This window comes from Trichechus manatus, unplaced genomic scaffold (genome assembly GCF_000243295.1).
Source record: "Trichechus manatus latirostris isolate Lorelei unplaced genomic scaffold, TriManLat1.0 scaffold00088, whole genome shotgun sequence".
Classification (NCBI taxonomy): Eukaryota; Metazoa; Chordata; class Mammalia; order Sirenia; family Trichechidae; genus Trichechus; species Trichechus manatus.
The window spans coordinates 3,454,240-3,467,283 of NW_004444024.1; the positions used below are offsets into that span (position 1 = coordinate 3,454,240).

General features: G+C 40.3%; 1 protein-coding gene across 1 annotated transcript in view; it reads left to right on the top strand.

Annotated features, from left to right (window-relative positions):
* Window positions 1-13,044, top strand: part of MRPL48 (mitochondrial ribosomal protein L48) — a 73,792-nt gene that overhangs the window by 4,289 nt on the left and 56,459 nt on the right. Inside the window, exon 2 of the mRNA XM_004382018.2 lies at window positions 8,499-8,551. Within this exon, the coding sequence (XP_004382075.2) occupies window positions 8,499-8,551 (53 nt within the window). The remainder of the gene's footprint in view (window positions 1-8,498; window positions 8,552-13,044) is intronic.

Below are 13,044 nucleotides of genomic sequence, written 5' to 3' on the forward strand. Positions count from 1 at the left end.
AAAACAACATACAAACATAAAAGAATGCTAGGGGAGCTTTCCGTTGGAATGGACAGATGAGAGACTATGGAACGGAGAAAAACAGAAGGGGGAAGAGAAAGAAAAGAAAAGAATGAACAAATAAAAATCAGAAAAGTTAAAGAACTGCAAAGTTCCCAGGGATCCCACCGATGCAGCTATGAACCCAGCCGTCTTTGAGAGAAAGATAAGGCAGTCTATTTTCCTGAAGATTTACAGCCTTGGAAACCCTATGGGGCAGTTCTACTCTGTCCCATAGGGTCATTGTGAGTCGGACTCCACGGCAACCGGTTTTTGGTTTTATCCAAAGCATAGATCAGCATAATCATTGCTGCTCATGGATCTGCCAGGTAGTTACTTTGGATCAACTCCTGAATATCTCTAGGTTTGAGTTTCCCTAAGGGCCTACTAAGCCTTACTTCATCATTTATGAAACAAGTTGCTGTTGTTTACCGTAGCCAATTTGTGAGATTTTGACCAGATCTAGTGCAAAGGTAATAGGGGGAAAAAAATCAGGAAGTTTCAAAATTCCATTGCTAAAGATGGTCAGATTGGTGACTCCAGTCTTCTGCTCTAATAGACTTGGTTTGAGGAAGGCTGGAAAGGAGGGATGATTTATCAAGGAATCCTGTTTCCAACCATTCCATACTCCAGGAGAGTCCGTGGGAATCTGTCATTAGACCATCATTTAAAGATACATGGGCATACAGAGCCCCTCCAAGTCTGATGCCACTTCCAGATTCCTCTATTACTGACTGTGCTCTCCCATTCTGCCCTACTGCTTTGGCCATCTAGTCTCACTGTTTCCCAAATGATGGATTACTTTCTTGATTCTTAATCTTCTTGTGCCTTCTCATCCAAATGTTTCATCCTTCTAGTCTCATCTTTTCCATAAAACTGTTCTGACCATTCCATCTAAAACACTTGTTTATTTTCTGAACTCCTAGCAGGGGTCATCTTTTAGTACCTAATCATGTGCAGTCTTGTGACCATCATTGTCACAACCTATTTTGAATTATTAGTTAATACTTTACATTTACAAGGAAAGCCCATGGGATTTGCATCAGATCTGGGTTCTATCCCTTACTAGCTGTATGACCTTGGGCAGGTCACTTAACCTGTCTGAGCTTCAGTTTCATATCTGTAAAAATGCAGATGATGCCTGCCTCATGGATTTGTAAATATTATAGAAGGTAATACAAGTAAGAGGATTTTGTAAGCTGTAAAGAAATACTATACAAGTAAGAATATTGATATTATTCTGTAGTTAATAAACTGCTTTCATTTGCATTATTTTTTTAAATCTTTACAATATTATGAGATAATCCTGGGCGACACCACAGATGAGGAAACGGAAGCTCCTGGCACAGTGTCTAGTACATAATAGGATCTCAAATATTCTACTGAATGAATGAATGCCTTGCTTATAGGTCACATAGCATTTAAGTGGGGTTACTGAGGCTGGAGCCTGGGTTTTCTACCCCTCCTAAGACCCCAGTTGCTTTTCTAAATATTTCACCGCTCCCTAATATGATGATAATCCTGATTTTCCTCATCTGTGAATGAGGACTGAAAACCTTCTCTGACCTTCCCAGTTGTCAGTCATTCCCTTCTTTGTGATTCATACAGTCCATTATACTGATCTCACATTGTAATGTAATAAATAATTTGCACATCTGCTTTCTTCACTAGAAAGATTTGAGGCTAGGGAACCGTATTTCCTTCATGCACTTAGCACACAGTGTACTTGGCCTAAAGTAGCTACCTGACAAATGTTGAATGAATAAGTGAATGAACAAATGTTGATACTACACAGTAAGTACACAGGAGACTTGGGAGTAGAACTTCTGACTTCTAGTCCATTGCTCTTTCCTTGGGACCCTAGGAAGTTTTTGGCTTTCGATCATCTCAAATTTTAGATGGGTGAGAAGTCCAGCTTGGCTGGCATAAAGTTGAATGGAATAATATACATCTTTGGGTCAACAGAAGTAGTGCAGCAGGGTGGATCTTGTTAAGACACCTAATGCTGATACTCATCAGACCCCAGAAAAGACATTGATTGATAGAGATGGCAGAATGGTTTCTGGGGGAATCGGAATGCACCAGGGAATGAGTAATGACTCACCTTCTGAGTCAGTTTGCAGAGAAAATCGATGACCCTGGAGTGTCAAGCTCAGATCTGATTTCACTGACCCTGCGATTACCTCTCTTTTCTCAGGCACTGCCATATCCCTGAACCATAGGGTATGATTAGGGGAGTGGTGGTCACCACAAAAGATATGCCAGGGTATATCTAATGTACAGCCCAGAGGGAGCAGCCTCAGGGACTGATGTAAAAGATAATAAGATGTTTTCAGGTGAAAATGTTGAAGGCTAAAATGGATCAGAGTTTCTATGAACAGATAGCAATGAGGATTGAAGCAAGTGACAAACCAACAGACATGAATTGGGAAGACATAAAAAGACACAGACTAGGAGGACACAAATTTCAGAATGCCAAAAAGCCCAGGAAGATAGTTAAGAAGTCAGCTATTTCCTGATTACTATTAGGCTGTAAGCTCAGGAGCACAGGGACATTTTTCCATTTTTTTCATGGTTTTCTCTTCAGCACCTGTCACACACTTAAGGTACTCAATACATATTGTTTAATAAATGAGGAGCTGAACAATCACTGCCACCATTATCACCACTGCTACCAATTTGACCATTACCCCTGAGCCCTGTACTTGCTAATCCCTTTTCACATATTATCTAATTTAATCATGTCAACAATTCTATGAGGTAGATATTTTTATAACCTCTTTAGAGATAGGAAATGAGATTCAGAAGGATTCATTAATTGATCAGCAAATATTAATTGAGCACCTGTTAATGTGCTAGATGGAGCCCAGTGGCACAGTGGTTAAGGTGATCGACTGCTAACCAAAAAGTCGGTGGTTCAAAACCACCAGCAGCTTCGTGGGAGAAAGATGTGGCAGTCTGCTTCTGTACAGATTTACAGCCTTGGAAATGCTATGGGGTCCCTATGAGTCGGAATCAGCTCAGTGGCAGTGGGGTGGGTTATGTGCTAGAGAGTATGCTAGTTGCTGAGATGTAGCTCCTGTTTTCATGGAGTTTATGTTCCTAGCAAAAGAAGCAGACGTTAAACATGTAACTAAACTGTGATAAATGCCACAAAGGAATGATCAAGGTGCTATATGAGTGTATAACAACAAGATTTAAGCAAATCTGAGCAGCCAGGGAAGTTTTCTTGAGGAAGTTACATGATTAAGACTTAAAGAATGAGTAGGATTTAGGAAAAATATTCCAGACAAAGAGGAGAGCATGTGCAAAGACCCTGAAATGGGAACACACATGGAGTTCCAGAAGGCCCAGAGGAAGCTGGGAGGGAGAGCAGTAGTGGGTCTTGGATCAAGGGAGAGTGTGCAGAGAATTACGGGGATGAGAGTTGGGGAGATGATAGAGGATTGGATTTAACACATTTCAGGAAAGTACTGTGAAACTGAATTAGTCCTAGAGGAAGTTAGGGAATTGGGCTTAACAGAGCTCAGCTGTGGCCTCCAGCAGTTGTGTGAGGTCAGGTATTTATTTTTTTAAAAATCGAGATATAATTCACACGCCTTAGTATTCATCGTTTTAAAGTGAATAATTCAGTGGTTTTTATTATGTTCACGAAATTGTGTGACTATCACCTAATTCCAGAACATTTTCATCACCCCAAAAAGAAACCCCATACTCATTAGCAGTCACTCCCCATTCCCTCCTGCCCCCAGTCTCTGGCAACCACTACACTTTCTGTGTATGAATTTATCTTTTCTGGACATTACGTATAAATGGAATCATAATATATGAGGCCAGGTTTTTCTTAAGTGACTTGCCCAGTATCATACAGCTAGTACAATAGAAGTGCTGATACGCAAACCCAGGTCTGTGCAAATCTAAAACTTGTGCTCCTAACTGTCATGAGGACCCAGTGCAGTGACAGACTTGATGGTCAACATAGCAAATGTTCAAAGGAGAATGACCAAAAGAAAAGCTACAAAGGAAAGCAATTTTTGAAAGAATTTGGGAAAAAGAAACCTGAGGGCAGGGGTGGGGAAATGATCATTGCCTTCAAATACTCGAGGCGCTGGTAGGAGAAATAAGAGCTGAACTTATTCTCTGTGGTCCCGGAGTGGGGGAACTAATCTCAAACCATGGAAGTTACAGGGAAACTGGTTTGGATTTTCTACGTGGAAGAACTTTCAGATAATTAGAAGTGTCTGAACATGTTTCAATTTCTGATCAGGGAGTTGCTTATGTAGTAGGTGGATCATTATGGGCTGAGGACTGGCATTAGCTCTGTATGTGAGAAAAGTAGTGGTGGACACTGACTAAGGGTAGGAGACCAGTGAGAAGGACTTGAAACTACTGACAGATGGACCCTGGCAGGAAGCGGGCTATGAAAGATGCCCAAGATGAAAGGAACCACTGCTCTGTTGCAAGTATTGGAATACAGATCAAGGTGTTGTTCAGCCCAGGGAGGAAAGTGAGCGTGTCATGTAATTGCAGAACTTGCTTTCTTTCCATCAGGAGTGTGTGATTGTGGAAAGAACCCCGGTTATGGAGTCACCTAGAACACCACTTATTAGCTATGTGCATTGGGCATATTAATTCAACTTCCGAGCTTTGCTTTCTTCACTATAAAATGGGAGTAGAAATATCTACCTCACAGAGTGGTTCTGAGGATTAAGGGATGATGTTTGGCACATCGAAGGTCCTCAACAAATGGTGGGATTATTGAGGCTATTATTATTAGCGTGTGAATTTCGGTAGTATAAATTGGAATCACTATTTTGAGAGATAGTGTGGCAGAACAGAAAACATGATCTTTGGATTCAGGCAGACCTGGGTTTGAATTCCTGGCACCCCTTACCAAACGTGCAACTTCGAGCAATTTACTTAAGCCTGTATTTTTTCCTCTATAAAATGGAGGCAGTTACCTGTAAAGGTAAGTGAAATGGTATATATATAAATTACTTAGCACAAAGGATGCACTCAACAAATGCTATTTTAAGTAATATTTATTAATATATAAATGTGTTTTAATTGAAACGATCCATCCTGTCAATAATATTTGTAAAACAGCTCTCAGTTGCTTGCATCACAGGCCCCAGACTCACTGCTCTCACCACCCACCCTGGGTCTCTGGTATCTGAAGCTACTCACACACTAGATTTTGCCCCGTGACAGGTTCTTTGGTAGTCATGCAATCCTTCTCTGGTTCCTGGCTCATGGGACAAGTATTTTTGTAATACACTGCAGCAGCTGTGTCCTCATTCATTCATTCACTGTGTCACAGCCCTCCTGTTCCACTTTTCTACTTGCTCCACAGCCGGAACTGCTCTTCATTTGCTGACTGAGGAGAGGGAGGTTGGCATTTGTGGATACAGTCCCAAAATAGATTACTTTTGTCCTGATAAATAATGCCGAGCATTGCAGGGGAGAGGAAGCACATTTCCCAGAGCTGAAAGAGTTCAGGCCATAATATGAGTGTCTTCCAGAAAGTTGTCGACTCTTAAGCTTGGCTTTTAGATAATTAAATCCTTGGCTGTTGTATTGTATTGAATTCTGAATGACTAAAATGAGGAAAAAGCCGTCTCATCTAGATCTTCCCATCCAACACCTCTTCTGTATGAAGTCACCCATTTAAAAATATATTCTGTTCACTCTGATTTCTGTTCTGTTTGTCATGGTTGACAGATCTTAGACCTGTGAGGGACCTTAGAGGCATCAGCTTTAACTCCAGAGAGGGGAAATACTAGCCAAGGTATGACAGCCAGTGGTGGGGGAGCTAGCTAGAGTTCCCAGAGTCTCCCGGGGTTCCCAGTTCCCTACCCTGCCTTTTATGCTGGCCAGTATTAGGTTAAGCATATTACACACATACTTTACAAAATCCTTTAGTATCTTATTCAATTGTGATTTTTAGGATCATGTAGACATTTTGCCCTTTTATCTGTCTATTCACTTCTGTCCCCGTCTTCATCACCTCACGTTCTCCAGGAGACCTTCCCTGAATTTGATCTTTTTCTTCCCTGATTTCCTGAGCATTAACCTATTAATTCTTATGAGAAAAGGTATAGAATCGTGGAAATATTAAGGGCTTTAGAGTCAGAAAAACCTAAGATCCTATGCTAGTTCTGATAGTAGCTGTATGACTTCGGGAAAATTACTTAATCTCAGTTCCCTCAACTATAAAATGGGGATAATATACTTACCTTGTAAGGTTATTATGATTTAGACACATGGTAGGTACTCAGCAAGATAAATGTGGGTGCTTAATAAATGGTAGCGATGATTATCACTCGTTCTCTTCTTTCCAATCACTTATTTATTCATCAAAACAAACCTTTATTGAGTGTCTACAATGTGCATGAGGAATAAGACATGACCCTTGCCCCTGAGAATCTCTTGGTTTCGCGTAGGGGACCATGGGTGATCTTAAGGGTTTCAGTGGAATCTCTTGAAGTGTATATTCATGCCAGCATCCATTTGGCTGGGGAGAGTATTCATGTCTTTGAGAAGATCCTCAGCAAAAGCTGAGAAACTTCTCCTGACCATCTCCACTTGGATATTCTGCCAGGGGTGCTTGTTGTTCATACCAGCTATTTGACTTAATCAAGTAATGCCTGCAGTGTTGCCTGGCTGTTAAATATGAATGTATGTCTGTATCTCCAGCCATCTGAACTCCTGTAGGGAAGGGATTGTGCATATGTATTAACAGCTTTATTGAAATGTAACTAACATACCATACGATTCACCCATATAAACTGTACAATTCAGTGGCTTTTAATATAGTCATAGAATTGTGCAATCATACCACAATCAATTTTAGAATATTTTCATCATTCAAAAAGAAACCCTATACCTCTTGGCCGTCACCCCCAGCACCCCAACCCCTTCAGCCATGGGCAACCACTAATCTACTTTCTGTTTCTGTAGATTTGCCTATTCTGGATATTTTCTGTAAATGGTATTATATAATGTTTGGTCCTTTCTGACTGGTTTCTTTCATATAGCATAATGTTTTCAAGGTTCATCTGTGTTATGTTTTGCTTTTATATTACGTTTAATTATTAACTATCTCCCTGCACAGTAGTTGGTGCATAATAGGCTTTTTAAAAATAAAGTTTTTATTTTAGAATAGTTTTAGATTTATAGAAAAGTTACAAAGATCATACAGAGAGTTCCCATATACCTTACATTCAGTTTCTCCTGTTATTAACATCTTACATTAGTATGCTACATTTGTCACAATTAATGAACCAAGATTGATACATTATTATTACCTAACATCCATATTTTATTCCAGTTTCTTTAGTTTTTACCAAGTGTTCTTCTTCTGTTCCAGGATTCCATCCAGGATACCACATTATATTTAGTTGTCTTATCTCTTTAGGTTCTTCTTGACTGTGACAGTTTCTCAGACTTTCCTTGTTTTTGCATAATAGGCTTTTAACAGATACATGCTGAAGGAATTGAAATTGTTTCCTGTAGTGAGCATGAGCAGGATTTTCTCTTTATATTATAGGGTCTTAGCACACTGCTGTCAAGTCGATTTTGACTTGTAGAGACCTCATGGCACAGAATGAGTAGAACTGCTCCATAGGGTTTCCAAGGCCATAAATCTTTATGGAAGCTGACTGCCACATCTTTCTCCTGCAGAGTGGCTGGTGTATTCCAACCACCGACCTTTTGGTTAGCAGCCGAGCGCCTTAACCACTGCAGCACCAAGGCTCCTCATAGGACCTTAAGGACATTTAATATTTATTATCTAATTACTTCATAAAAAGATCCCTCTATGTTAAATGCTCCCTTAGTAAGTCTATATCTCTGATCTTTTGGGTAGGTGCCCCAGAGTCAAGGCAGGGTGACACTGAAATAACTGTGGAAGGGGGAAGCTTAGGGAGGAGAGCTGCCACTGTTACTGCCTCTTCTCATTATTGTTTTGTTGATGTTGGTATCATATTATCATTGAGAGAGACAGTGTGCTGTAACAGGCATAGCTTAGCCACTTATTAGCTATGATTTCTTGGAATATAACCTCTATGGGGCTCAGTTGCTTCATTTGTAAAATTGCCTCAGAGTGTTGTTTTAAGAATTAGAGAAGATTTAAGAAAGCCTCTTGCATTGTGCCTGTACATGGCAGATATATAATAGTTGTTGATGGATATTAGAAAAAATAGATCAAGATGAGAATAAAAGTAATAAAAAGCAGGGTGAGGAGGGGTGCTTCTGTTTTTGAGAATTTTCTTTTGGGGTAGAATAAGAAAGATGAGGACATGCATGTTTAGTATTAACGGTAGAACAGCTTCTTTGCTAGACAAGAGCCTTTGAATCCTTTTGGTTTGTGTACTCTGAGTTTCTAGCCTTCTTTGAGAAGCGGTGCTTGGAGGTCTGTGAATGCTTAAGATTGTCCTAACATGGCTGTTTTGCTGTAGGTGCTGTGCCTGAGGAATGATACCATTTTCAAACAAGCCTTTTTCCTCTTAAGGTAAGGATAATGATAATTAGTTATAGCTAATACTCACATTCTTTTTCATAGCTCACACAGCATTTTTCTTTCATCATCTTTATTTGCACGTCTGCTAAACATCTCAAATCTTAACTCCTTTAACATCTTACTTCTTTCTCATTCTCAGTAAATGGCATCTCCATTCATCTAGTTGTTCAGGCCAGAATCCTTGGTGTTATTCTTGCCACTGCTCTTTCTCTCTGCGTGCAATTCTTTTTTTTTTTTTCATTTATTTTGTTGTTGTTGTTGAGAATATACACAGCAAAACATACACAATTCAACAGTTTCTACATGTACAATTCAGTAACACTGAGTACGTTCTTCAAGTTGTACAACTATTCTAACCCCTTTTTTGAGTTGCTCCTCTCTCATTAATGTAAATTCACTGCCCCTCTAAGGTTCCTTTCTAATCTTTTGAGTTGCTGTTATCAGTTTGATCCCATATAGATAGTTCTTCAGAGCATAATGTTCAAGGCCGACATTCTTTACTAGTTAAGCTAAACTACAGTTTGGTTTTAATAAGAATATTTCAGGGGGTATTTTTGTTTTAAAGTTTAAAGATTATCTCGGGGCAATAGTGTCTTAGGCTGGGTTCTCTAAAGGAGCAAAAACCAGTGAAGTATATATATATAGAGAAATTTATCTCAAGGAAATGGCTCACACAGTTGTGGAGGCTGGCAAGTCCCAAATCCGTGGGTCAGGCGTCAGGCTGGAGACTTCTCCTGACCTGACAGACCCAAAATTGGCAGGTTAGGCGGAAGCCTGCTGGGACAAGGGGTTTCAGGAGCAGGCAAATCCCAAGATCTGCAGGTCAGACAGCAGGCTGCTGGCTCATATCCCAAGAACCAGAGATCAGAGGATGATGAGTCCGATGCAGGATCCAGAGAGAGCTTTGTCAGAACATCCATATATATGGGATGCAGGCCACACCCCCAGGGAAACTGATTGGTTTTCAACTGATTGGCTGCTCATATCAGATCACAAAATGGAGAATGATTATATAATATCTGCCATACCACTGAGAATCATGGCCTAGCCAAGTTGACACATAACCTTAACCATCAGAAATGGTTTCAGGGGTTCATCCCTATTGTTTTTCTCTAGGTTCTGACAAGAGGCATTTGGTACTTTATTTATTTCTCTATGCAGCAGTTACTCCCTGGGTGTGGCAACCACAGGATATAAAACAATGAATTGTGTATATTCCTGGACCATGTGGCACTTACAAGCCTGGATGATTTCTTGAATTCCTTAAATTTATTAAAGCCTTTCTCCTCTTATTCCCTTTCCATCTTAATCTAGTTTTTTCCGTCATTAATCAGCCAACTAATATTTGTTGAGCACCTACTAAGACAATGTGCTAGGCATTTTACATATGTTGTCTCTAATCTTCACAAAGACACTACAGTAAAAATATAAATGTCTTCATTTTACAAAAGAGGAAACCAGCTCAGAAGGTTTAAGATAGATTTTCAGTCCCAAGAGGTAGGTACTATTATCTGCATTTTAAAGACATGATAACTGAGTTACAGAGATGAAGCAACTTGCCTAAGGTCACAGTTTGGAAATAGTGGAGTCAGTGTTCGGTCACAGGTTTGCTTGTCTCTTATCTTGTTGCACAGTTTAGTTTCTGAAATGTATTGGCTTCCGATCTTGCCTAACTTCAGGGGGAGAGTTGAGAATCAAGATCAGCCCAAAGCTAATTCCTATGAAGTGGAAGTCAGACTTATCTCCACTCTCTAACCTTTTTACCAGTTCTGACAACAGCTCCCACAGCACTCTCTGCTTCTCTGCTGGGTTTGATAATATGTTGCAGTGGCCACACAGAACTCATAGACCATACTCACAATTACTGGGTTTATTAGGGAAATAACAGGTTACAGTTCAGGATCAGGATCAACTTGGAAGTAACAGGAACAACTCAGGAGACAGAATACAGTTTATTAATCAGGACAGCTTCCAGCTTCTCAGCTCCTTCTCTGTCATGCCTACTGCCAGCCCTTGCTCTTGGCCTCTGCCCCGCTCAGGCAAGTGTTACAGCTCTGTAGCTTCGTGAACACATGGCCAGAGGCATCCCGCTCCACCAGGAAGCCTTCTGCCAGAAGGCACTCCATCTCTTCTCTCCTTGGCTCAGCGAGCTCACAGTAGCTGTCTGTTGGTTCTATGCCACTTCTGTCCTGTGCTGCTGCCGTCTCCAGTGTTACAGCTGTCGAGTGCTATAGTTCTCTGTCTCCTGGATCTAGGATGTTCTCAGTGCAGGGATGCTGGGTCCAAAGGACCTGCTCCACTCCTGGCTTTTCTTCTTGATGATAGTGAGGTCCCCCCTCAACCCGTAGGATTGGATTAAGCCTAGTGGGATGGCAAAACTGACCAATCCCCTTGGTGGGCCATAGGCACCTTATTTACATAGTCTCCATCCCTGCAAGAGTTTTACATGCCTTATTTGCATATTCCCAGCCATTCATTTTGTGGGAGTTAAAAGACCATGGCCAGAAAAACCATATATAAAGAGAAACCCATTACCCTCCAGTTTCAAAGCTTTTAAGGATACTGAATTAAAATATTCTGATTACCTAGTTAGCTACACTGGAGACCCAGAGCCATATTACTCTCCTCCATATCCTTTGGCTCCATATGCAGTCTGGCACCAAGAATACCTCTCATAGCTGTCCCTTCCTCTCCATCCTCCCTGCCTGTTTTAATAATGCAAGGTTTATCCCCTTTTTTGTGGGCTATTGCAGGAACCACTCACTGGTTCTGTTGCCTCAGTCTCACCTCTTCCCATTCATTGCTTACCTGACGCCAGGGTTGTCTTACCAAAACTTAAATGTGGTCATATCACTCTTTTTTTTTTTTTTTTTTTTAAACTGTTGAGATATTTATCTTTTTTTTTAAAATTAATTTTTTTTGTTGTTGTTGAGAATATACACAGGAAAATACACACAAATTCAACAGTTTCTACATGTACAGTTCAGTGACATTGGTTACATTCTTTGAGTTGTGCAGCCTTTCTCATCCTCCTTTTCTGAGTTGTTCCTCCCCCATTACCATAAACTCACTGCCCTCTAAGGTTACTATCTAATCTTTCAAGTTGCTGTTGTCAATTCAATCCCATGTAGATAGATCTTAAAAGAGCATATGCTTAAGGCAGACATTCTTTACTAGTTAAGCTAAACTATTGTTTGGTTTTAATAAGAAGACTGCAGGGGATATTTTTGTTTTAAAGTTTAAAGATTATTTCAGGGAAGTAGTTTTAGGGATTCATGCACCCTCCATGGCTCCAGAAAGTCTGGAGTCCATGAGAATTTGAAATTCCGTTCTGCATTTTCCCCCTTTTGATCAGAATTCTTCTATAGAATCTTTGATCAAAATATTCAGTAATGGTAGCCTGACACCATCCAGTTCTTCTGATCTCATGGCAAAGGAGGCAGTTGTTCATGGAGGCAATTAGCCACTCATTCCATATCCTCTTCCTGTTCCTGACTCTCCTTCCTCTGTTGCTCCAAGTGAATAGAGACCAGTTGTTGTGCCTTGGATGGCCACTTGCAAACTTTTAAGACATCATGTACTCCGCAGTGAACTAGGAGGTAGAGCAAAACCACTAAACACGTTATTAGGCCACTTAACTGGGATGTGCCATGAAACCATGACCCTGAACTTCCAAACCAAGGAACCATATCCCATGAAGTGTTTGATTGTACATAAGTAGTCTCAGCAGCTACTCTTTTTTTTGTCTTTGTTGTAAATGTATTTATTATCCAACTTTTGCCAGTTCAACTTTTTACAGGTGTACAACTTATTGACAGCAATTGCATTAATCAGCTGTGCAGCCCTACCCTTAATCAATGTGATTTTTCCATCACTGTATACTGAACCTCAGTATTCCATAAGCAGTAACCCTCCCTTTCCCCTTCCCTCCCGCCCCTGGTAACCACTAATAAACTTTGGTCTCTATACATTTGCCTGTTTTTGTCTTTTTATATAAGTGAGGTTATACAATATTTGTCCTTTTCTAAGTGACTTATTTCACTCAGCATAAAGTCTTCAAGCTCTATGCATATTGTAGCATGCATGGAGACGTCATTTTTCTTACTGGCTGAGTAGTATTCCCTTGTATGTACGTACCACATTTTGTTTATCCGTTCATCCATTGATGGGTGTTTAGATTGTTTCCACTCTTTGGCTATTGTGGATAGTGCTGCAGTGAACATTGGTGTACAAGTATCTGTTTGAGTCTCTGCTTTCAAGTCTTTTGGGCATAGACCTAGAAGTAGAGTTGCTGAGTCATATGATAGTTCTATTTTTAGTTTATTGGGGAAGCACCCCACTGTTTTCCACAACGGCTGTACATGGTCATATCACTCTTTTTTTTTTTAATGTTTTATTGTACTTCAGGTGAAGGCTTACAGAACAGATAGTTTCTCATGTAACAGTAACACACATGCTGTTTTATGACATTGGTTAACAACCCC